A 27,044-nucleotide genomic window follows, 5' to 3' on the forward strand; every position below is an offset into this window, starting at 1 on the left:
GCCCTACTATTCAAATCATATAGCGCCGTGCGTACCTCACTTTCGTTGAATTCCTGATCCATAAAGTTGCATTCTGCCCCTAAGTAATCGGGGTAACTTGCTTCCTGATCCTCTTTCCTGAGAGGTAAGTATTTAGCTGCCAATCGCTCCATTATGCTCTCTGCGCTTGCAGTCTGACTTTCCTGGTGTACCAGCTTCGCCACTGCCATACGTCTATTCAATTTAGTGTCGTTTTCATTAGGCAGATGCCTGAGTAGATTCCAATTTACCCCACGTTTTATCCTTCCATCTATAGAGTTACACACCTCATTCCACTGTTGCTTCTGCAAATATCGGGCGTGCTCCTCGATATCCCTACTCAGCTGAGCAATTCGCTTCCCAAGTCTTCTGTTCAAGGTGTGATTTCCATCTTTGTAAAATCGATTGCTTGGCTTCGATGAAATGCGCCAATCTACTGTCCATTTGTGCGACCTCTTCCACTGTTTCTATAGATTTCGTTGGTGCATTCAAGCCGTGCATAAGCTGAGATGGCTGCATTTAAGTCGACCCACTCTGGTGGTCGCTGCGAAGATCCGCGCCAGAGTTGCTTCATTCTGTCCTGGGTAAGTTAGAAGTGAAGGTTAAGTCCGGGGTAGTGTCCCTACACATGGAAATGCTACACCTAGTAGAAAAGGCTGGGTCCGTGATTAGAGAGAGGCCTAAATCCGTGGCAAGATGCCAGGTTCTTTCCCCTTTCTTAGTACTCCAGTGGCCTTATTAACAATTGCTTTGAAGCTCTATCTCATCTCGCTGGGAATGCTATATATGTTGAGACAGAACAAGCTTTGCGCTTTACCTTGGTGCATTTTTAGGACCATTTCTATCGTTATATATTCAATTTTTCTCGGCTCTAATTTTAAATCTTGCTCGATGTAGGGAATTTTCTTGTCAATTAGGGAGGCGATTTCCCTGCCCGGTTCTTTCCCTTTGCAGACCGAGTTAAAGCCGGACAGCCCGATCTCCTTCGCTAGAGTTTCCCGCAGCATAATTAATTCTGGCCAATTTTCAATCATTTTGATAATCGGTGCTAAGGACGCTCTTTTTTGCTGAAATCCACTGTAATTCCACTGCCACACACTAAGTCTCTTTGTGCTATTCATTATTATTGCCTTACATTACTTGCTACCCCCTGTCACTGTTCTCTTGACTCTACTACCCACCGCTCCTGGAAGTGTACTAACGCTTTCGGCTTCCGAGGGCATATATTCCTCATCCTCTCCTTGGGCCGCTAGCTTTTTCAGCCTTTTATCGGCTGTTAACTTTAACTTCCATATTTTGTCCACCTTAAGGTTAACACTGTCTACCGTGTCCTTTAGGTCCCTAATCGCATTCTTAATCTCCTCCAGAACCGAGCACATTGATTCCAACTCTGGGACTACAGCTCTCTTTTTGGGCGCCGGTGTGCCTTCTTCCTCCTGGCTCTTACTTCTACTCACTGGCTTAGCTACTGCCACATTGCCGCTTTCTGCCCTCAACCCTTTGTTCATTTCCTGCATCTGCTTCTTAAGTTGTTTATTTGCTTTCTTTAGTAATATACCCTCTCTGATCGGCTGTTCTACCCTGACATCATTGCTTTGTACCTGCGAGGCTATTGCCCCGTTACATGTGGAGTTCACAGTACCTTTGACTTTCTTTGCCCAGGCAGCTCGTGGCTCCTTTTTCTTGTTTGTCTTCTGCTCCTGCTCCTCAAAGCGCACCTGCGCCTCCCGAGACCTTATTCCCGAAACAATTCATTCAGGCAATGGAGCCACAAACGCGGCTTTGACTAACTCGTCATCACCTTCTCTCTTGAAGAAATTCAGAGTGATCGTTCTCGAGTACAATTATCTCACCGGGGAAAAGCAGCCATCCCTGCGGCATGTGGGCGCATAGTACAAGTGCATCGAAATAAGGCTTTAGAGCTGAACGCGCACAATTGCGCGGCTTCGGCTGTGCTTATCCGAAGGTGCTTCGAGGGGCTCCACCGTGTAGTATAGTAGAGTCGCAGGGGACATTTGGCTGACCAAACGGTGGGGACCCTGGTCGTTGTAAACGAAATTGCGTGAAAGACCAGGGTGGGGGGGGGGGGGGGGGGATCTAAGGCCAGGCTAGTGAGTGCAGAAGCAGCGGGAGTATCGAGATGGCGCTTCTAGCGCAGCTGGCCTTCCGAAGAAAATGTCTGGGCCAGCTTTCAGTACTCTTCCGAGTGTGCAGCAGCTCAGGTCGGGGTGTGCAGCACTCTGTTGTGCTAAGGCGGTACAGAAGGATGGTATCCATTGTGCAGTAAGGCTCGCGCCCATCGAGAAGGAAGGGCGAAATCGCGTGGTTGTCCGCGTTGCAGTACTACGAGGAGGCGTTACCACCGGTAGAACACGGTTCCAAATTCTCTAGTCAGACGCTGCGTACAGGACAACTATGTCGCCGAAAGTGCGCTTAAAATGCTCACTGGTACCATTAGTCTGAAGATTGGATGTTGTTGTGGTACGGTGAATTAGGTGGCATTGCGTAGGGGGCTTCTATATCGTCAGAGAAAAAGACATGGCCTATCACTCAGAAATTCTTTAAGAATTTCATGGCTAGGTATGATGTGACGCAGAAGGAATGAGACAAAATAACGCGCAGACACGTTGGGCAGAGGCAAAGTTTCAGCATAGCACGTAAGATGGTCTATCGCTACAATCCCCCAGCGGTCGCCGTCGCGGGGGGGCCCATTAAAACCAACTTCGACCTGGTGAAACGTGCGCTCCAGGTAATGGTGTAATGGCTCCAATAGTTGCAATGGTGCAGCTGAGGGAGGAAGAAAGTTCCTGCGGCGTTGGCAAAGGAGGCAGGAGTGGACATATTGCGAAGGACATTGCTTTCAATGCACCCTTAAAACCTGTCGAAAGCCATCGAATAATACGCAGGTATAATAGCAGCGCGCTTGAAGATAATGCGGTCGTGGTGTAAGTTTTAGCTTCGAAGTGACGAAGTTTCTTACTTGTTCGACAACTTCAACTTAATTTCAAACAGGAAAGCCTACAACAAAATATGCCTGCTGAAAACAACTGCATAGAATATTGTTCATGTCAGTCCGAAACACCGTCTTAGAGCAACGAGCCAGGAAGACAATTGATTCATTTAAAATAACAAAGGTCACTGAAATGACAGAATGCAACAAACTTCCCTACGTTAGCCAATCTTATTGCGAGGACTGCACCAGTTGTACCAGCACAATTTACACCGATATATATTACCAGCTTGTTATTCGTTGCCTGGAACACCTAGAATAAGCTTCTGTGAACAAAACAAAAATATACAGATAGTAGGTGTAGCCTTAGCAAGGCGCCTTAGAGCTACAATAACGTTTCAGAATGAACTACCTTCCAAATTTCTTGAGACAGTAGTGAAATGGCCACAAAGAGGTGTGTGTGAATATGCGGCTCACGAAGACAAAAGTCTTGGATGAGTGCGACTACTGCGCGGCCTGAGGCTAGAGAACATCCATATTTTGCATAATTATCTTTTGAGATTTTCTTCTTTATCAACACAGCTTGGTTACACATAGGCCAAAACTAGTCTTTGCTTTCCGAACGTCTTCGTCGCTTCTGTCGCTTTGTGTCTACTCTAGCAGTACAAGCCACAGAATTAGGTTGTGGTTCTGACTTTATTTTGTGTGAAGGTGAAAACAATGTGAAAATTTTACATGAATTCTACCTCGCACCTTCACTTGTTTACTCTTGCGTTCTGTCTTTGCAGGCGCATGTCACACATGATAAAGGAAGCAGCGGAAGCGACCAAATCAAAGGGTGACAACAATGAAAACTGCACCATCCTCCAGCACCTCTACAATCAGCAGAAAATGGGATTCAAGGAAATGTTCACTTTTCTTCATGACTTCGTTATTGGCGGAGCTGATACGGTATAGTTCTTGTTTTTGTATGATTCCTTGTATTGTTCCCTTGAAATCAGAATAAAAATGAATGTAAGCAATTGGCTACGGTAGGCCGTGCATAACTTTCGCTCACATGAAAGGCTATTTATTTCTCATGTCATCATCCCTCAAACTTATACGTTTGTTCCAGTGAATATGAGATCAGATCTGTCAAAGCCCTCAAGGTGGGCTTTTTTCGCTTTTGTTTTCTTCAAAGGGGGGGGGGGGGATTAAGCTTTATGTCTAAGAAGACTGTCTAGGTTTCTTTTATCCCTTCGTGGTGATGTTGCTGCTGTGGATAGTTTTCAACCACATGCTAGAAAAATTCATATTTAATTAGGATATTAATGCAGCAAGGAATATTGCTTGTCTAATCATCACATGTTCTCGCGGTGACGAAACTCACTTACATGATAGAATGGCACTGTTTTTTCGTATAGATATTTGGGAATTGGAGAAGTGTTCACTCACTCCCTCCTGATTATCTCCGTCGTGTGAGGGATCCGTCCTGTGTGTGTGCTTTTTTTAATTTTTGTGGTGAACTTGAAAAACTGCTCCAGCATTATGGTATTACTGCAGGCGAGAAGGTCAATTCGCGCGGCAATTGATCATCGCAGCGCGAAGGTCAATTTGCTCGCAGCCGCTACCGCACTTTCCCACTTCAGTGTTGTCACGAGTTTACGCGATAATCGAGCGAGATGTGTTCATGTTTACCTGTGCGCGCGTGACACCGCATTTGTTTATTTAGCTAGTAAGCTAGTATTTACAACTTTATAAGGCCGATAAAACTAGTATCCTTACTTAGTATAGCTGTCTACTAATTTCGATGCCTCCCCCGTTCGGGCGAAACTGCGACTTTTTTTGTTAGCCTCACTGACTGTATTTGTGATTTACTTTTGCCTTTTTGTCAAATAATTTAGAATATATATATATATATATATATATATATAGTCATATAATGAGAGCACCGCAAGCTTGGGGGCAATTACATGTTCCTTTACTTATAATCACGATATCACAAATACATTTAGCCGACAGTTGAAGAAAACACTGCCAGCCGCAAATTAGATACCAACCCGCGTCATTACATTATGCGTACGACGCTCTTACCAACTGAGCAACCGCGGCGCCGTTTTCGCTTCCACTTTCGTGGGTATATGTGAATGTGTACTACAGTTAACCCTGGGAGCGTTAGCCAGCGCCATCACTGACAGCCTTGGCGTGTTCTAGCACATCAGACCATTGCTCTAACCAGTAGGTCATGATCGCACGTATGCTGGTATCGTGCTCAAAGTGTTCTTTAATAAGTTTGGCGCGTACATCACGTGCGCGTTTATTGCATTCTTCCGGTGTTGGACCATGCTGCCTGTGGGATCAACCCACATTTTTCAGACTGCACTTTCTTCGGGATTGAGCCACGGTTACAGGCCAGACACGATACCTCCAAAGTTGTTGTAGTGCAGCTGTAATACCATCGCATTCAAGCAACCACGCTTTGTATGCGCTGTGGCACCTGCTGCTACGAAGAATGCGTGACCAACTAGCCCGCCAGCAAACATTAGTGTAGACGAGATGTAGAAATTTCCAGTGCGGTAGCCGTCACTGGAGACCTGCAGCCTGTCGTCGTTAAATACCTGGTATGAGGGTATGTAGTCAAGTTATGCTAAAATTGTTGCAATTCAGAAGGACTAACTATTGGGCTGGTTGGTCGGTATGGTTAACTGGAAAACTAAGCGCGAATAAAAACGTTACTAGGGGCCCCTTATGCTACAACTAAGGCGACTTGAAGGCGAAAGCCCGAGCGCGGCTAACTCAATGACACTACGACCCCTTTTTACGCTTTGTAAAATTTCTTTGACATTTTCTTTATGTTCTTTATTCACATTTCTTTACACATTTTGCAAAGTCATTTTTGCAAGTCATCCTTTTTTCAACAAACTCGGACGGTGTTTCGGCACTCTTTTTTTGCTGAGTCGCTCTAACTTGGACCCTCAAATCTCATATATATTTTTTCAAGTTACTCCCCCACTCCATAACCCCTTGATTCACTCTTAACTCACACTTTCTTCCCTCTTGATTCACCCTATCACTGCTTGGTTCACCTTCATTCACTCTATCATCTCGATTTTACTTCCATAACACTTGGTTTGACCTATTACTCCAAATTTCCAATTTTCATCACTCTTGATTCACCCTATCACCACTTAATTCACTCTAATTTCACTCTCATTACTCTTCATTATCTTAGCTCACGCTATCTCATTATTGTAACACGCAGGCATGAGGGAACAAGGAATGCGTTTATTACAAAGTGCTCTGGTATTTATACCTTGCGCTCTTGGGCTGAGGCAGGCGCAGTAGTCGTCTTGTGCGCGTGCGCGTGTGCGGATGACGATGCCTTCTGCCACATCTTCTCTTCAACGAAAAAAAAAGAAAAGAAAAACTTGGAATACGTGATTAAGTCCGGCGTTCTGGCAAGGGAAACCGTTGTGGTTCTCTGCGCTGGCGCGTGCTCCTACGAAGCCCGTCTTCAGGCGTCACCTCCTGAGTTGAAGTATCACCTGGCGGTTCCGTTTCGGAAGGTGGATCCTGTATTTCTGCCTTTGTAGTTCTTAGATGCTGTCTCGTGCGACGCAGATGTCCGCTGCCGGTGTCGAGAATGTAGGATCGTGGCGTGCCTGCCGTGCCTAAAACTACTGCTGGAGCGCAGGTTCTCTGTAAGGTGTCATAGATTGACACTGCCGACCCGCTGTGAAGATCTGGAATATGTCTAGCAGATTTGTAGTACTTTTGTTGCCTGCTCCTAATGTCTTCTAGACGGCTTCGAACGGTTTCGGTGTGTATAGTCTTTGGCTTGAGATGACAGTCCAGTACTGGAAGCCTGGTTCTGGTGCGGCGACCCATCAATCTTTCCGACGGGGACTGCAGAAGGTCGTCTCTCGGCGAATTTCTCCATTCCAACATGGCGCTGCAAAATTCAAAGGTGCCAAATGAACATTTCTTGAGCAACTTTTTTGTCTCTCGAATGGCACGCTCTGCCATGCCATTTCCGCGTGGGTAGTAGGGGCTGGACGTGACATGGTTGACGTGAAAATGAGAGGTTAACGACCTGAAATTTGCACTGCTGAACGGGGACCCGTTATCACTGCAGATGTTGGCAGGGATCCCGTGTGTTGCAAAAACTTTCATGCATGCTTGGATAACTGCTTGCGCTGTTGTATGGCGAAGCTGTCTGATCTCGAAAAAGAACGAGTAAAAATCGACTATAATCAAGTACTCGCTGCCCCCGTAGTGGAACAAGTCCATACCAACAGACTGCCAAGGTAAGCTGGGCACCGGATGACTTAGCATTGGAAGCTTAGCGTTTCTGTTTTTGTATTTTTGCATACGTGGCAAGAATTTGCAAGTGCCGCAATGTCCGAATTCATGTTAGGCCAGAACATCACCTGTCGGCCCTTTTCCTTCATTTTTTCTTGTCCGCCATGGGCTGCGTGTAGTAAGAGGAGGACTTCCCGGCGCTTGGCTGGCGGGATGATTAACTTGTTGCTCCGAAGCAGCAGACCGTCCTCGGTATGTAGCTCATCGCGGTAGGTCCAAAAGGCTCGCAGGGCATCCGGTACTTGCAGCCTTGTCTCGGGCCAGTCCGTTTTGGTATAACAAAGCAACTGCGACATAAATGCGTCGTTCTGGGTTGACTCCCGGATGCTTCGTAGCTGGTCGTCTGCAATCGGCAGAAAAGAAACGGCATTGACTTCAAATTGCCCAGTTTCTTCTTGCAGTTGCACTTGACTTGGAAAACGTGAGAGGGCATCAGCTAAGAGAAGTTCTTTGCCTGGCTTGTACGTAACGGTGATTGGAAACCTTTGAAGTACTAGCCTCATGCGTTGGAGGCGTAACGGGCATTCACACAAAGGCGTCTTGAATATCATTTCCAGTGGTCTGTGATCTGATTCGACCATTACTTCTGGTTGTCCAAATATGTAATCTTGAAAATTTGTACAGCCATGGACGATTGCCAAGGCCTCCTTTTCAATTTGCGCGTATCGCTGTTGTGCTGCGGTTAGCGAACGGGATGAGTAAGCGACAGGCTGTCCGTTTTGCAAGAGCACGGCCCCCACACCGTACTGGCTAGCATCAACCGACAATACCACGGGCTGGTCCTGCCGAAAGTATGCCAGGACTGGTGCTTGCATGAGAGCGGCACGGAGATGTTGAAAACTATTTTCCTGCAGGTCCGACCAATTCCACGCTATGTCTCTTTAAAAGCTCTCAAAGTGGAGCAGAAAGAGCGGACATATTGGGCACGAAGCGCGCCACAAAGTTGACCATGCCGAGGAATACTTGAAGGTCCTTACGATTTTGGGGTGTTGGTACTTGTAGAATGTCCTCTACTCTCTCAGGGTCCGGGGAGAGTCCCTCTTTGGTGAGTACATGGCCCATGTAACGTACTCGGGGCTGCATGAAGTGACATTTTTTTCTGTTAAGTTTCAAGTTGTTTTCTCTGCAACGCGTCAGCAACTTGCACAGATGGCTATCGTGCTCCTCGCGAGTGTTTCCCCAGACCAAAATGTCGTCCATAACAACGGCTGCACCAGAAAGACCCTCTAACTCCATGCATTGCTCGTTGAAAAACTTCTGGAGCCGACGCTATGCCGAACGGCATGCGCAAAAACCTATATGTGCCATACGGGGTGCTCATAGTACATATTCTTGAGCTAGGCTCGTCTAACTTCACCTGCCAGAACCCCGATGACGCGTCCAAGGTGGAAAAGTACTGTGCTCCCGATAGACGCGGTACTACGTCTTCTAAGGTTGGCATGTAGTAGTGCTCCCTGAGGATAGCCTTATTCAAATCTGACGGGTCTAAGCATATTCGCACTTTGTCCTTTTTAACCACCACAACCATGTGGCTTGACCAAGAAGTTGGCTCAGTTACCTTAGCGATGACCCCGTCACTTTCCATCCTTTGGAGTTCTGCTTTCACGCGGTCTTGAAGGGCAACAGCGACTCTTCTTGCTGGTTTAACGGTACCTTGAGCACCGGGCTTCAGCTGTATGTGGTAGGCCACGCCCTTGAGTTCTCCTAGGCCCTGAAAGACATCCTCAAATCCTTGAGGTGTATTGCAACTACACGCATCAATTGAACTTATGCGGCTTATCAGGCCCAGACGTTCAGCAACGCAGCCACTCAGTGTGACTGGGACGCTCGGCTTGACGATAAAAAATTCTACTTCCGTGCACTGTCCTTTGTGGCTAATGGGCAGCTTAATCTTTTTAGATGCAATTCCTTTGTGACCGAAAACCGCGCAGTGTAGCGGAGCATGGCTGTGCAGGCTGGGATGTTATGCGACCTAACACCTCCTCAGGCATTACACAGCAGTTCGCACCGGTGTCAATCTTGCATTTTATATACACGCTTACGATAACGACTCCTGTAGACCAACGATCAATTCGATCTAGAGTACTGACTTCAAGTGTTTGAAGAAACAGTTCTTCGTCGTGCGTTATCTGAACTTCTTGTACACTTCGTCCTTCGCTGCCCTGTCGTGACTGCGGCCTTTGACATGCACGTGCGAAATGGTTGCGGCTTCCGCATTTGTGGCATTGCTTACCCTGAGCGGGGCAATTTCCACTTTTATGTTTATCTAAGCCACACTTAAAGCAAGTGTTGGCTTTTGATTTCACTGCATCTATTCTAGTAGCACAGGCGTCCTGTATTTCATTGAAACGTTCCTTACCTTGTTCGCTTGCACGGCAGATTTCGACAGTTTTGGCGTAAGACGGATTTTCCAATACGAGTCTCTGCTGCAGAAGTTTGTCATCGATTCCAAGAATAATTCTGCTGCGCAGCATTCGGTCTTCTAGTGCGCCAAACTCGCATTGTTGTGCGAGCGTCCGAAACTCTGTGAGCCAATCGTTGAACGACTCACCCTCTTGCTGATTCCCGGAGCCAAAGCGAAATTCATTGAATGTCAGGTTAGTTGTTGGCTTGAAGTGCGCCTGGAACTTTTCGGTGAGAATCTTGATGTCCTGCTTGTCGTCGTCATTCTCAAACGTGAAAGTGTAGAAAGATCGCCTTGCCTCTTCACCGATTGCCATTAGGAACGTTGCCGCTTGAACCTCCTTTGCTTGTTCTTTCAGCTTCGTTGCCGTTGCGTACAGGTCGAAGTCTTTCTTCCAGACGGTCCAGCTGTGGAAGATGTCTCCCGTTGAGTCCAGCGGTTTCGACGGCGAAATTATTGACGACGCCATGCGTGTCAAGATTTCGCGACGGTTCCTGCTGGGGCGTTTCCAACGTGGAGGGCCACGCTGTCAATACGAACGACGGTGCTAAACCGCGTTCGCCACTTCTGACACCATGTTACACGCAGGCATGAGGGAACAAGGAATGCTTTTATTACAAAGTGCTCTGGTATTTATACCTTGCGCTCTTGGGCTGAGGCATGCGCAGTAGTCGTCTTGTGCGCGTGTGCGGATGACGATGCCTTCTGCCACAATTATTACCTTTCGTTTGACTCCTATAAGCCAACTAAACTCATTTAATTCACCACCAATGAATTCTTAATTCACCTCATTCACCTCTTTGTATACCCATTATCACAAAATTCACTTGGTTAATCCTTCTTCCACCCTTAATCGTGGTTTTGTGCGGATTATCGCCTCTTATCCTAAGAAGACCATTTCGTGTCGACGACGTGCTCTTGAAACGGCCTTGAAACGGAGACTCACTATGATAATGCGTTTGCCTTAAAACACAGGACACATGGAACACACGAGGACAAGCGCTTCTTCTTGGGTGTTGCACGTGTCTTGTGTTATTTAATCGCGCTTAGTTTACCAGCCTACAATTAATGTAACCTGAAGGCAACGAACTTTACAGCAGCTAAAGCGGGCCAGTTGCCTCTGAATAGCGGTCGGCTATCGTGATATAGGAGAGGCGTCAGATAATTTACATGTTGCTTGTTGATCACACCAAACGCGCAGAAAAACGTTGACAAATAGTTGTCAGGTCGCTCTAAGCGCGAAGATGGACAAGTGAAGGAAGCTCTGCTGCAGACTCACATTAACCATGAAAACTTAAAATACGCACTTAAACATTTCAGGGTGTCTTTTTAAGTAAATAAAACGTTACAGCGCAGTGGAAAAATAAAACGTGACCTACAAATTGACGAGCCTTGTTTTTCATACAAGTTATTATGATTTCGGATGACTCAATCAAGTGTCCTTTATGAATTCTGCAAGAGCAAGAAATGTATAGTCCCTGATATTATCGGAAGATATAGTATTATATCTATATCTATAGCATATATATAGTTATAGGCACCCGTAAACATAAGAAAATTTTTCGCAGTGCCATTTCTGCCCAACCGCAGCCAGACAGTTGCACTTCTTGAAGCGCCATCTTACATGCACAGAGTGTTGCAGAAATTGGAGCGGTCACGGATACTTGACTGATTCCGTTAAACTGCTGGTTGATCTCTACTCAATATTTGCGCAACGGCGTCCTTGTGCATAAACTTAACGTTTATTTCGTGTTTTCTGGCCTTACCCCCCCCCCCCCCCATACCAGTTTCGGCTACGATAAATCTGAAGCGGCCGCCGCCTGTAGTGATGCCTCTGAAAAATGTTCAGTTTCCAACAAAAGAGTCGCAATCTGCAATAACTGCGTTTACACGGAAATACCGTGAACACCGCATAGCCGAACAGTCGTGAGCACTTGGTGCTCGCCACCACGGCCGCTTAGTGGATATGGCTTTGCGCTGTGAAGCACAAGGTCACTGGATGAAATCCCGGCCACGCAGCCGCCTTTAGATGGAGGCGAAATGCAGGAACGCCATGTACCATGCATTGGTTGCAGGTTGAAGTGTCGCTGGTGGTCAAATTTAATCTGTAGTTCCTCACTATGGCGTGCCTCTAAATCAGATCATAATATGGCACATCACACCCCATAATTTCCTTTTTTTAAAACACCTGGCGCTCCTGTTCATGCCGCTCTCACCCCGTCATTTACTGCAAGAAGAAAACGAGTAACAGCGCTGAAGAACGGGACGTGACTTCGTCTGTCTGAGTCTCGTCCCGCTGTTCAGCGTTGTTACTCGTTTTCTTCAGACATGTACGAACCATCCCAAGTTAGCACGTTACACTGTGCGAACGTTCGGGACAACAAATTTTGCACTAGTTTTGCGCAATTTTTCTCAACTGCGAAGCGATGTTTCTGAGAAACCCGTATGGGTTTTCTTTGTAGTTTCGTGCTACATCCGCGTGGACGACGATTTTCCCCTTTCACGATACTTCCGCCAACTTGCGGGATTCCGCAGAACTTATTTGCCATCTTCTAGTCAATGTGTGTAAGAACTTCGTGGAAGCTACTAAGGCAAGCACACTACCACTAAGATAGCCATGAGTAGGAAGAAAACGTTTAAAATTATGACGGGAATACGCAATCAAGAGGAAGTTGCAAATACATGTAATGCAAGCACGGTCTTCACTTGTATAGGAGAAGTTGTCGTCGATTTGTAATGCCTTTAGGATTTCAGCACCAGGAATACGCAGTAGATTAATTAAGTTAGCCACTTCCTGCATAATTTACGATAAACAAGTTTTTAAAATCTTTAGTCGACTACGAGTGTCGCTATATCATTTGCCCATTTTATTTGCACTGAATGATTTAAACACAGCTCCACGCTTTTGTATTTGTCCTCTCAGACAGCTGGTGCGGTCACCTACACGTTATATCGGTTAGCAATGAACCCAGTAGCCCAAGAGAAAGCACGACAGGAAGTTCTCGCTGCAACGGAGGACAATTCTGGCACATTCTCTGCAGACATTCATCATCACTTACACTACGTCAAAGCCTGTATAAAAGAGGCACTTCGGTAAGTGTTAAGTTAGTTCAATGCACTTTTATGTCAGTGACAGCGTGCCCGTGTAAATGTTTTATTCTGAAATTCTCCCTGTTGCTCCCGTACACCTAATTATACAAGAAGGTATTCCCAATATTGCTATTTAATTTGTACAGCGAGTGACGAAATATCAGAACTGACAAATCGGAACCAACATTGCCTCTAAGTCAAAGGCGAGCCCAGCGAACCGCAGCTGCTGCTGATGGCGCCGCTGCTTTTATTTAGCAAGCTGTTTTATAAACCACTAGACATCGCCTGCGAAATTCCTCCATGTCCACTCTCCACCGTGCGCGTGGACAAGATACTTATTCGGCCAAGGCGATTCTGGATCAATGTGCATGACCCTGCAAGAGAGCTTGAGGGTAGTGAATGTGGGAAATGTTAAGATGCACGGGTAGACAACTTGAGACACCTTGTCCCATAGTTGCAGCCGAATAAGGCTCAAAATAGGGCTTTCGATCGACAGGCCACTCGAAGCCCGGCGTCCGAATCAGACGACGAAGTAGCGGATTGTCTTTATGACAAAGAAAACACGCGAACCAATTTCCCGCCGACCTCAAGGGCGACGTGATCGAGCAGGATGACGTAAATCGGAAGCGCTGCTAGCAGCATTTCATTAATCGCTAAACAGACTTGCTATGTCAAACGCGACATGCTTGTGAAAAATTGAAAGGAACGTCCTTCGTGTAAAACGAAAACCCGTCGTGTTACGACCTGTACCGTGTCGAAAATGAAACGCCGATGCGGCACCGTCAACGGGGCAATGAGCGTTTTAGGAAAGGTGCGAAGCGTCGTGTTCGCTAAACAAGACGACGATGTAGCCATATGAATAGAAGAGGATGACAGAGATCAGAGTGAAACCTCCAATTTGGCGACTAGCACGATGATTAAAATTAGGTACATGAAACTGCGGCATTCTATGCAACGCTTCCCTCTGCTTCCTCTAATATTTCAGGGGAGCGGAACAATTTATCTCATGCTTATTTTTAATCGAATATTTCCCCAACTCCTTCCCTGTGTCCGCTACTGCCGGTATTATTTCCCACCTTGTGCTTATATTTTTAAAGAAAGCGTCCAAAATTAACAACATAATAAATTTTAAAAATTGTGCACCTTGCAAAGGCTGTTGGAATAAGCACGACTTCGAGTTACGTGGCCCATGGCTGTCCTCGTACACGCACAGTTTCCGATGACGAGAATCATCCCATTTCTCGGAGAAGTACGCATTTCTGCAAACTTCATGTTGGTACCAAGCGCTGATCGATACGAAGCTGAGGAAGAAGACGACGCTCTCTGATGTCACGCGGATTGGTTCTGCAATCTTGTATGTTTTGTATGCCAGTGGCCGCATTGTAAATAGCCATGTAAATATATTTTAAACCTCTCTCCACGTAACATTTTGGTGGAGGTGCGAGGTACTCCAAGAAGCACAACGTATTTACGCTGCGGGCGCTCCTTGGTTGCATTGACAATGCCAGCTCAAGGCGAGAATGCTTCGGGCACGTCGCAAACCGCGCCCACCATCATCATGGCACAACCGCGCCCCCCTGGAACTTTTTCCGGCACAGACAACACCGACGTTGAAGACTGGCTTCAACTCTACGAACGGGTGACCGCGAGCAATCACTGGGACCAGACCATCATGCTCGCTAACCTGATATGTTACCTTGCGGGAACGGCACGCGTCTGGTTCGAGACCCACGAAGAGTAACTCACTAGGTGGGACGTGTGCAAGAAAATCTCACTGATTTGTTTGACTAGCCTGTACGCCGCCGGCGTGCCGCGCAGAAAGACCTTGCGTGCCAAACTCAGACGTGCACTGAGTACTATACGACATATATTCAGGATGGGCTTGCACTTTGTCGCAAGGTTGACTAGAAGATTCCGGAAGCAGAAATCCTCAGAGGAATCGTGGATGACGCGTTTAAGCTCCTCGTTTTCAAGAACTCATCGACAGTGCAGGACATCATTGCTGAATGCCGCCGATTCGAAGAAGCCAAAAGCCGTCGCATTGCTCACAACTTTTCTCGCCTTCCTATTGCGGGTGCAATATCTACCTGCGAGGACCTCCGTTTCTTACCTTTTCCGCCTGCATCCAACAGTATTGCGTGCATCGTGCATCGTCCGCAGGAAGATTGAAGGTGCATCTTCTGTGCCTACCCAGATTTGCGGCCCAGACGACTCCCACGCAACAATATCCCTAATCTAGGCCGTTTTAAGGCAAGAGCTGGCCAATGTCGGACTCCATATATTGAGCCCAGCCCACAAACCCGACTCGGGTACGCCGGGCTCACCCGGCGTACCCGATCTACCACGAAATTCGAACGCTTGTCCTCGTTATCGGAACCAGGAAGAATGGTGCACTTCTTATGATAGTCATATATGCTTCTGCTGTGGACGCGTTGGACATATTTTTCGCCATCATAACCTTTCTTGGCAATGATCGCTCCTGACCCGCCGGCCCACCATGCGGAAACACTTCATTGCCTTATCGTCTCGTACCTGGACATTTTCGATCGAGATAACCGGCTACTGGGTGAAACCTCCGTTGTGAAACATCGGATACACACCGGCGACGCCAGCCCGATCCACCGACGGCCCTACCGCGTCTCCCCTACTGAGCGCCAAGTCAACCAGAAGGAAGTCGACCAGATGCTTGCCCCAGATATCATTGAGCCTTCTGTATAGCCTTTGGGCTTCCCCGGTCACGCTCGTCAGAAAGAAGGCTGACAGCTGGTGCTTCGGTGTCGACTATCGCCATCTCAACAAAGTAGCAAAAAAAGACGTGTATCCCCTGCCGCGGATAGATGACGCCCTCGATTGTTTAGATGGTGCAAAATATTTTTCTTCGATGGACCTTCGCTCCGGGTACTGGCAGATTGCAGTTGACGACACGGACCACGAAAAGATTGCATTTATTATACTTGATGGCCTCTATCAGTTTAAAGTGGTGTCGTGCGGGTTATGTAATGCCCCGGCTACATTTAGCGTATGATGGACGCTCTCCTTCCCGGTTTTAAGTGGTCAATCTGCCTGTGCTACCTCGATGATGTTATTGTCTTTTCACCAACTTTTGCCAGGCACCTCGGCCTTCTTACGACAATTATTTCTGTTTTCCGCCAGGCTAGCCTTCAGCTCCATTCATCAAAATACCACTTCGCCGCCAGCAACTTACTGTACGCAGACGCCTCGTCGATTCTTCCGGCGTCCGCCCGATCCTGATAAAGTTCACGCCGTCAAGTTATTCCCCGTGCCGACCTGTGCCAACGACGTTCGAAGCTTTGTGGGCCTCTGCTCATACTTCCGCCGGTTCGTACGCAATTTCGCTAACGTTGCGCGCCCTTTCACAGAACTTCTCAAGAAAGACGCGGTTTTTGTCTGGGGTCTGGAGCAAGCTACTGCATTCGCTGAGCTTAACATGCGGCTCACTTCACCACCAGTTCTAGCCCCGAATTATCTCTGATCCCCTGGTTTTGGAAATCAAATTAAATGAAAGCTGGGGAAACCGGTCCCTACTGGTGTGCAAAAACGGGTATAAAGCCAATGGAAAATAAAAAAGGAGGGGGAAGAAAAGTTACCCCAAGCACATATTTTTGATTTAAAAACCAATTGGAAAGTGAGAATTTGGGCACAGTAACTTCTGATGTCCTAAAGTTCAGTCAGCGAGGGCAGAGGATCCTCGCATAGAGCGTTTATTGAGAAAGATGGTTGATGTCATCGAAAATGAGTGAATGCCAGATAACAGTTCTAGCCCATTTTGACATGACCGCTCCAACGGAAGGTCAAACCGATGCCAGCGGTTATGACATCGGCGCTGTTTTGGCTCAGCGCCAACAAGGTTGCGACCGTGTTATTGCGTACGCTAGCCGTCTTCTGTCGCAAGCGGAGCGTAATTGCTCCATCACTGAACGCGAGTGCCTTGCTCTCATTTGGGCAGTGGGTAAATTTCGCCCCTACTTCTACAGCCTGCCGTTCACAGTTATCACCGACCATCATGCTTTATGCTGGCTTTCATCCCTAAAGGGTCCTACTGGACGTCTCGGTCGGTTGGCGCTACGACTCTAAGAGTACTCATGCACCGTTGTGCATAAGAGCGGCCGATCCAGTATACCCAACGGAGCTTCCCGACAGCTAGGAGTATACCTGCGTGCTGTCGCTTACTACGTTTCAGAACATCGGAGATGAGCGACGCCGTGACACCTACTTCCGAAACGTCATTCTTCGGCTGACTTCTGAGACACCTTGCCCTTCTCTGCGTATGTTTGTGGTGCAGGATGGCGTCTTGTACCGCTACAACATGCACCCTGACGGTCCTGAACTACTCTTGGTTATTCCTGCACATATGCGTCAAACTGTCCTCACACAGCTACAAGATGTGCCTACCACGGGTCACCTCGGAGTCTCTAGCACGTATGACTGTGTTCTGCATCGTTTCCTTTGGCGCGGTATATACCGTTTCGTCTGCCATTACGTCGCTTCCTGTGAAACGTGCCAGCGCCACAAGAAACCAACAGTACTCCCAGCTGGCCGCCTTCAACCCCTTGACGTGCCATCGCAGCCATTCTTTGGGGTTGTTATTGACCTTCTTGGTCACTTCCCGCTATCTACCGGCGGAAATAAGTGGATAGCAGTAGCTACCGACTACACGACCCGGTACGTGATCCCTCTGCCACTTACAACCAGCTGTTCAACCGACGTCACCGACTTCTTCCTCGAAGACGTTATACTTCGGCACGGCTCTCTTCGACACCTCCTCACAGACTGGGGCTACTCTTTCATTCCGAAGGTTGTCCAGGACCTCTTGCACTCCTGCGCTACAAAGCACAAGTTGACAATGGCGTACGTCACCCTCAGACTAACGGCCTCACATAGCGTCTTAATAGAACTATCAAAGACATGCTTGCTATGTATGTTTCCGCCGACCATCATGACTGGGACTCCCGCCCTGCCCTTCGTAACATTTGCTTATATTTCCTCCCGACATGAGTCTGCTGGCTTTTCTCTGTTTTACCTCTTCTACGGAATAAATCCCACGCTCCCATTTGACACCCTTCATCCTGCCGCTCTCGACTCGTCGTCAGAATACGCCTGTGACGCCATCTTAAGAGCTGTAGAGGCACGCCAGATTGCAAGCTTGCGCCTTACCACTTCGCAGGACAAGCAACGACTCTTCTATGATTCCCGCCACCTCAATACCCACTTCAACCCCGGTGATAGGGTCCTTCTTTAGTTACCGTCACGACGAGTTGGCCTTTGCTAAAAGTTGATTTCGCCTTACTGTGGCCCGTACCAGGTCTTTCGCCAAGTGACCGACGTCACATGTGAAATCACGCCCCTCTATTCTATCACATCTCGACCTTCAATAGATGTCGTGCACGTCACCAGCCTCAAGCGATACAACTAGGACGATCTAGCCAGCACCGGGACGGCGCCTTCGCCACCGGGGGTCATGTTACCAAACGCTGATCGAGACGAAGCTGACGGCAGTACGGAAGACGACGACGCTCTCTGATGTCGCGCGGATTGGTTTTGCCATCGTGTCTGTTTTGTATGCCAGTGGCCGCATTGTAAATATCCCCGGAAATAGATTTGAAACCTCTTTCCCTGTAACAAACAACATAAAGCACATGCTAGATTTGCCCAATCTTATCGAGTGCGTTAACATATTTGTGTAACACTTGCAATAAATTAAAAGTAGGATAATAGTTGTAGAATAGGGGACCCGAACGCTTAGGTGCCCCAAAGAAATAGCCATTACGCATGCGCGAGACGCAAACTGCCTTTAGGTTGTACGTAGGGCACCCTATTTCACTGATTTAGCGGTATCCCCAAAAGCTTTGCGTCAGCATACATGGCGGCACCTATCGAAGTTACGGCTCTAACCTAGCACCGAACTGGGCTCAGTTCGTGGTAACGCGTGAAGTTCGCAAGCTAGGAGAAGTGACTGCGGTTATCGCTTCCTCTCAATTAACGTGTGTAATGAAGATTGACTCACTAGACGCCGCTGATTCCGAATTCGATTGTCGACTACATGGCTCGTAGGCCTAACACGGATTAACTTAGCTGGTGAATGCATGTGAAGTTGGTTACGCAAAACAAAGCGCAACAAGTTGGTTGCTGCTAATAGAATAACTTCTAAATTGTAGTTGAACGCGAAAGTGTAAATTATAATAATCTTCTTATAATAATGTGGTATATATTAATATTTATAACAGCTTTTCTTTAACGCCGTAGTGGCGCTGCAAGCGCAACACGCTGTCCGACAACGCAAAATCCTATTCTAAATCTATCCATTCCAGCATGCCCCAACGCAAGCACCCGCAAAGTTCTCTGGGGCCCCAAACTTTAGGGTCCCCTATTCTAAAACTCTCAGCTATTTTCTTTCGAAGAAAAGTTGCTTGACCTAGCTAAGCGGCAGTAGTGCTATCAGATGTCGAATGAGTAGTTTCAAAATTTCCTGTATCATTCCTTTTTTCAGATTCCACCCCGTCATACCAGGAGTGAACCGGAAATTAAACCATGACGTCGTAATGTCAGGTTACTGCATACCCGCTAATGTAAGTATGAAGACCACCATTCACATAACAATGCAGGCACTCCGTATTTTAAATCGAACATTTAGGTCATTACGAGGACAAGGTCAAAGTACAAGCGGTAAGCTATATGACATGCCGACGTTGCAATCTACCGTCACATTTTAGCCGGTCGATTTTTTACCACTATTATAACGTGTCGATTGCTCGCACTCAGCGCTTAGGCTCAGACAAAAACAAGAGCGTCAGTGCATTATCGTTTCCAGAGATTGATCCAAATACGATCACGAAGAGTGATACAGGCCATTACACTTTTGGAGCTGTTGCATTACAGAAAGGTGTTCAACAGTAATGACATCTGCGCATACGGCACGAGCTATACAGCGCAATGAAACTTCCGTGTTTCCATGATAAACAGTAATAGTTAAGTGCGCGTTTAAAATAAATGTACAATATTTACTGTCACTTGATCATGGTTATGACAACTCTTGCGGGTTTCATTACACGATTATGAGAGTTATGTTGAAGTGTATTTTATTTTATTGCGATAGCAATTATATGGACACTCCAGGCGGATTCCTGCCGTCGGCGTCGTCCTCGCCGTGAGGTTCTATATCAACAAGGGCGATGAAATCGTCGACGCATGCTTATGCTGTATGTGCGAGTGAAATCGCGCGAGGGACGCGCACTTTCCGGAGAGCGAACACATGGCGGAGAGTAAACACGACGTCTTACGTCGCGCGAAAGGCCGTTAGAATATGGGAGGAAGGTAGGGAGAGAGGGGGGGGGAGGCGACATTGTGCTGCGGCACCAACTGCCTATCCTGCGACCGGTTTAGAAGTGAAGCATTTCTCGGCGAACATACAAGGGGAACAGACGACACAATCTCGCACGCGAAAGAAGGAAAGCGGGAGTGCAGCGCTGGAGGGAGGGGGATGCGGTTTCTACTCTGCCAACAACTGCGTACTGGTACTTTGCACGGGTGCGGTCGGTCGCGCGCACCGTATCTTGAAAGAGATCGGCACACGGCTCCTACCTTTGTGTGCGCTGTGATTTTGCCGCTCAGTTTCCGTTGAAGCGATAGACCGCACGAACCTTCGGTCGCTGCTGCTGACCCGCTTACTCACGCCAGCGTTTTTACAGCGGTTGTCTGCGGTCATCGAGTGTAATGTATTCATGTTTGCTTGTGCGCGCTGACACCAAGCTTGTTAATTCCGTTAGTAAGCGAATGTCTCCAAGTTTATAAAGCAGATAAATCTACTATCCTTACCCCGTATAGCTCTCTACTATTTTTCTATCGCAATTGATGCTTCGCCTTTCGGGCGAAACTGCGACTTTTAAACAGTGAAGCTGCTTAACCTGGGCCTTTGCCGTCAGGTGTAAAGCCGAAATGTGGGCCGATCCTAGTGGTTGTGCAGAAAGGGTCCAAGCGTAGTGGCACATACCCCTGTGAACTAGCGAAGCTGTTTAAGCTGGAGGATTGTCCGTCGAGTGTACGCCGCAGAACCTCTGCCTGGTGATGATGTCAGAATGCGTCGCCTAGCAACGCTTCGCCCCAGCTGTGCCTACCGCGCCGAGCCTCGTCACAGCTGCGTGAGCCGTGATGTGATCGCGCGCTTCATTGCTTCGCTTATAGCTTTGCCGAGCCATGACGTCACCGCGGCGTGCGGAGTGGTTGCCGCGGCTGCGCAGAGGCGGAGCTAAGCCATGACGTCACTGCATCAAACCACGGGATATATAGCTCCTCGTCGCCGCCGCTGCGACACGAAAGCTCCGCCGTCTCCGCGCCGAGCACATCGCCGCGAAGATGGGGCGGCTGAAGCAGAGAGTCACTGCCGAAGAGGAGCCCTGCGCGAAAGCTGCCGCGCCGCTACTCGAGACCGAGTGATACGACTTCAGTACGATCCCGAGTATCACGCCGCCGAAGCGGCGGGAAAACGTCGGCGATTCGCAGAAGATCCGGAGTTACAAGCCCGAGAAACCGAGCACAAGCGTTTTAGCTTCCAGAAGCGTCCAGACACTTTAATGACCGAGTGATCCTTGCTCCTTGGGCTGTCGATGATTCCGTAATGATCTTGAGCAAAACGTGACCGAGTCTTGAAGCATAACCTCGCAAAAACTTGGCCGAACCGAGATAAAGCTAGGTTGAGTCGCCAGTTTCGCTGTTTGCCCTGTCTTCACACCACTAGAGACAAGCAAAATGCACTTAACCTGGAACTACAGTCGACCACACACGGAGCAACTAAATGCGAATTCTGCGTTGAGATATTTCTTCTTAAATTTAGGATTTGCACCTTTGAAACAATTTATTGGATTGTAAGTTCGTCTCTTGGCTGCATTTTCGGCTTCACGACATCCATTATCATCCTGCCGCTTTTGGCACTTGCGATACACGGCCTGGATACGATGTTCATCTGTGGCACGAGCACGACGCCGTTGTTCACACTGTCGCCTCCGTTCACTTGCTTGTATGCACGCTGCTCTTCAGGAGTCCTCGCTATACGGATCCTTCCCATAGCACTGTCACAACATAAATCCAATGCCTTACGAGGTGGGCCTGTTTATATATATGTAATGTAGCAACGTCTCGTCCTGTGTTACAAATTGTGCTGTCACAAACCTGCACTGTAGTTTATATTTTGTATGGGTATTGACGTCGCGCCCTCTGTTACAAGCAGATCTCGTTATCAATCATCGTTATCAATCAACCATCTTATCATTGATCATGATGACATGGAACGGGTTTTATGCTTTTTTTGACCAAAATGAACTATGTGGTATGCGTTTATTGTATGTGTGATTCGAAAATATATGCACACTTGTCGCTTCAATTTTATCCTGCGATGGCTCTAACATCCTATCTAACCGGGAGGCTAGCAGATCCCCGCGTCAGGGTGAAATAATCGTTAACTCGAAGCTCGTTACGGCAAATAAGTTTGGAGGGATCCCGTAAGGTGGAGGAAGTGTCATGAAAGGAATATTGTCATCTACCCGAATGTAGCAAAAAGATACAAAGTAAACGCCTAGTGCTTTCTCGGAAAGAAGGCTTTGCAGTTGAGGGAAAACTAATCGTAGTATGGGATGGGAGCCCGGGCCCAACGTCTTTCTGGGCCGTCCTTCTGTCGTTCGGGCTAACCAGGAGGATAGAAGATCGCAACACGAGGTGCTATCCTTTGTAGCTTCGTGCCACATTCGAGTGGATGACAATCTTCCGTTTCAGGTTCAGTCATATTGGGGACGTACTCAGTTGGTCGCTGTTGGTGGTTGTCAAGTAGGCATCAAAGAGGTTCATTGAACAGTGGAAGATACCCTGCCGCACATAGCTATTGGCGCAAGTTGTTTCGACGATTCGTTTCAAAACTTGTTCCCTGAGAAACAGCAGCCCAATGCGCTACTGATTAGCGCTACAATGCGGTACGGACGGACGGACGGACGGACGGACGGACGGAAAGACGGACAGACATACAGATACACAGACAGACAGAGAGACAGACAGACAGACAGACGGACGGACGGACGGACGGACGGACGGACGGACGGACGGACGGACGGACAGACAGACAGACAGACAGACAGACAGACAGACAGACAGACAGACAGACAGACAGACAGACAGACAGACAGACAGACAGACAGACAGACAGGCAGACAGACAGACAGAAAGCTCCCGGAGAGTACGTCTAGTACCCTGATCTACTAATCGCAATGCTAAGCGCATTACTAACGGGAAAATGTTGCATAATTTCACAAGATGCCCATCCTATTAAGAGCTGCGGCTCGTGGCAAGTGAGTGTGCTGCATGCGCTACTATTGGTGATCGCTGAATGCGTTGCTTACAAATGAGCCATGTGGAGTCGGCAGGATGAACACAATGACGAACATAATAAAATACAGGTGATTAACATAGGCTCAAAGACGGGTACCGCATATGCTTACGTATTCTTCTCGCTGAAGTGTTAGCATGAAGACCCACCGAATTTCTTTGTCTACTTCTGTTGAGTACTTGGGCCATTTCTTTTCGAACAATTTACATTCACTGTTGCTACTCTACTGCTCTAAACTTTTATGCAAGCGATGAGGGTTACAATATTCTACATGCAATTTTCAGACAGTCTTACAAACACAGCCATTTGTTGCTGGAAGGCTGGACGAGAACTTCACTCGGGCTTCGGAATTCCTACCTGAAAGGTGGCTGCGATCGAGCGATGACCCATCGTCCAAGGAGAATGACAACACTTGGAATCTGCATCCATTCGCCTCTCTCCCATTCAGCATTGGACCAAGAATGTGCATTGGCAGAAGAATCGCTGAGATGGAGATTTGCATTCTTGTGGCCAAGGTACGTTCGACAGCGCAAAGATATTACGAAAAACCATTGAGATCCAATGCACATGTTGTAATTAAACTGGAATCAGCTTAATTCCAACAGAATTAAGTTGCAATCAGCTTTATTAAGTTCTACAGAATGCGGTGCTTACAACTGTATAAACAAAAAAAAGAGTTTTTACTGCGCAATTCGTAGGAAGGAAGAAAGGAAGGGAGGAATAAAAAGGACAGAAGGCAGGGAGGTTAACCAGAATAACGTCCGTTTGGCTACCCTACACCAAGGGAATGGGAAAAGGGAACACAAAGATGACATGGAAAGAGATGAGGGAAGGAAAGAGGGAAATTAGCGGTGAACTCGCTGACGCGTGTGATTTTGCACTATTAGTCAAAGACGTTCACACAAGGCCGTCGTCCTCAAAAAGCGCAAAATTGCCTTCACCGCTCTGTGGGCCGATGAGTGATGGGGGCGGTGTTCCAGCAGCACCTGCATGAAAAGTGGCCGACTGTCCAGTTTTTGTAGCCTGTTAGCAAGTTTTTGTCTTTCTGAAGAATATCGTGGACAGTGGCACAGCAGGTGGTCGATAGTTTCTTCTGGGCTGCAGACCTCGCATGCTGCACTCTCGGTCACTCCAATTAATGTAGGGTATGCCTTTGTGAAGGCAACTCCTAAGCGAAGGCGTCAGAGAAGCGAAGATTCACCTTGAGGAAGTCCGAATGGAGGTCGGAGTTGCAAGGAGGGGTAATTAATCCATGCAGTCGTGTACGTCTTAAGTTTGGCGCGTTCCACTCGGTCAGTGAGAGACAACGTGCCTGGTGTCGAAGCTGCCTTGCGGCGTCTGTCCTCGAAAGCGGAATTGGAACACTGTGCTCTTCTTGATGTAAGGTGCGAGCAATCAAGAAGTCAGCAGGACCCATAGGGGTGGAGGGAGGGGTCAAAATAGGGGTGAATAAGTGCGTACGCACATGTACATGAACAGGCATCGTCTCAAGATATAATGATACTAATTTTCTAATAATACAAGGCCCACTCACACATTTATTTCCCCCTGCATAGCGAAAGGCCTCGCGAATTTTACATGCTCTTGTGTCTCTCTCGGCCACAACGTCGCAATCGTCAAAACTAGGGGTGCACTTGCACTTGGTACAATGACCTGCTGGGATGCTGCCTACTGATCCGCGCATTCTCGCGTGCACAGAGGAGGAAAGCGAGGAGGAAGCGCGCCGTCTTCCGTCGAGCGCAAGGCACCGGGGGAGGGGAGAGAGGGGGGGAGCTTTTTACTCCGGCGGCGGCTGCGTAAGGCGCGGCCGCGCGGGCCCTTTCTTGAAAGAGGTCTGTCGTGGCGACAGAGCACACCGAGTGCTGATAGCTTCATGTGCGCTCTTTGTGTTCGTGACTTAGTTCGAGTTGAAGCGAGAGGCAGCACGATTCGCTCGCCTGCCGCCGCGCTTCCTCACTCCAGCATTTTGACAGCGAGTTTCAGCGGTCACCGAGTGAGATGTGTTCATGTTTGCTTGCGAGCGCGTGACGACACCAGGCTTGTTAATGTATTTAGTAAGCGAATGTTTACACGTTTATACGGCCTATAAAACTAATATCCTTACTTCGTATAGCTGTCTACAAATTTGCTATCGCCACCGATGCACCGCCTTTCGGGCGAAACAGCGAAATTTTTTTTTTACTTTGCAGTACAGACATAAAAAGCTTTCTTTAACCGTGGGACTTTTTCTTGCAGTCGACGTTCATTATGAGTAAGGAGAAGTGGTTCATTCAAAATCATGGGGCGCACTGGGTCGTGTTTGACCCCAGTCCTCATCTGATATTCTATTAGCTCGTTATGAGAGGTGCCTGAAGGCTAACCTTGGTGAGAAAATTCCGTTAAGGCATTGTAGTATATGGACGATATTTTAGTACGGAAAATTGCAGCGCCACTGGCCGCTCGAGGCACTTTGCGTGCATTCGCGGGCATCTTTCACGTTCTAAAAACGTGAAAGATGTCAAGTATATATTACTTTCGTATATCCAGAGCACCACTGTGACAGCAACAGTTCACCTGGGATGTCTATTTAATTGCTATCGCGATAAAATTATTCTGATCGCGGAACATTACTAACGACAGAACAAAGTGCATATTATCTTTTAACTTGCAGATTATTTTTTACAGCTTGGTTAACGTTAGCTTGGAAACCCTTTATGTGCGCCTAATGCAAGCTCCAGCAAACGGGCTTAAATACCCCTATATACTCACTGACAAATAGAGCCAGTAGGCACGCCTTTGTTATGGTTGATAAAAGAATTACTAGATAAAACCGGACCATATGATGTACTCTTAAGTAATTCTAAAGAACACCACTCTGATAATGCCATAGTTCAATATAATCAAGAGAATTTTTATTTAATTGTAATTTGTTATTCAGGTATAACATATATGCCACTAGTGAAGGGAATGTGCCCACTCCTAGCCAATGTTCCAGAAGGGATATGCGCGACCGGCACACAACGGTATCGCTAAACGCAGCTGGAAATGCGTAGTGCTTCCCTGTGCATGCAACATGTCATAAAATGTTTCTCACGAGAAGCATGATAGTAGTCCTTCGTTTTCGGGACATCACTCCGAGCACTGTGACATCGCATGATTTGGTGTGCGCATTTGGGCATACCTTGCGAGTGATACAGCGTTTAAACATAAAACAGAGAAAAAGTTTGAAGGCAGTTCAACCTCAAGCTGAAGTCGATGGAAGACAATGTTTCCTTGGGCGAGTTGAGTGAGAATGGGGTGTATGCACCACGTCATTTATTGTGAGAGCTCCGCGGAACCGACGTTTGAATCGCCTACCAAATTTTTGTCATCAGCTTTCATCATCATAATCGTCACCATCATAACCATCGTCATCTTCACCACCACTATACCGATTTTTGGCGTCATCATTATCACTTTTGTCACCTTTTTAGACTGCACTATCTTTGAGATGGACCCGTGAAAAAAATTCAGCGACGATTAGCATACTCCTTAATACCAAATCTCAGCGCAGCTCTGTACGTGTTTTTATTTCGCGATACATTGGCTGGCGCGGACAATCTGTCTAGCGCGGCACGTTTGCAATCGGAGCTAAGTGCGGCGCGACTGCCTCGCTAATCTGGAGATCGCGAGAGCCAGCGCGTGGGTGACGCGTGGGCACAATTGACAGCAGCCACCGCCGACAGACATCCCAGACGACGCGCGCTACTCTTACGCCATTCTCGTAGACATCGTCGCCGCACTACGCTTTTTTTCTCACCCTTTCGCCATAGCATCCTCCTCCGCTTTCCGCCACATGGTTACGCTGCACCCTCCTCCTCCGCTTTCCTCCTCGA

The 27,044-nt window shown here is 47.6% G+C and overlaps 1 protein-coding gene across 1 annotated transcript in view; it reads left to right on the forward strand.

Moving 5' to 3' along the window:
- Window positions 1-27,044, forward strand: part of LOC119463558 (probable cytochrome P450 12c1, mitochondrial) — a 97,052-nt gene that overhangs the window by 62,974 nt on the left and 7,034 nt on the right. The window contains exons 3-6 of the mRNA XM_049655271.1: window positions 3,757-3,919; window positions 12,637-12,806; window positions 19,312-19,390; window positions 23,475-23,705. Of these exons, the coding sequence (XP_049511228.1) occupies window positions 3,757-3,919; window positions 12,637-12,806; window positions 19,312-19,390; window positions 23,475-23,705 (643 nt within the window). The remainder of the gene's footprint in view (window positions 1-3,756; window positions 3,920-12,636; window positions 12,807-19,311; window positions 19,391-23,474; window positions 23,706-27,044) is intronic.

Source organism: Dermacentor silvarum, chromosome 9 (assembly GCF_013339745.2).
Source record: "Dermacentor silvarum isolate Dsil-2018 chromosome 9, BIME_Dsil_1.4, whole genome shotgun sequence".
NCBI classification, from domain to species: domain Eukaryota; kingdom Metazoa; phylum Arthropoda; class Arachnida; order Ixodida; family Ixodidae; genus Dermacentor; species Dermacentor silvarum.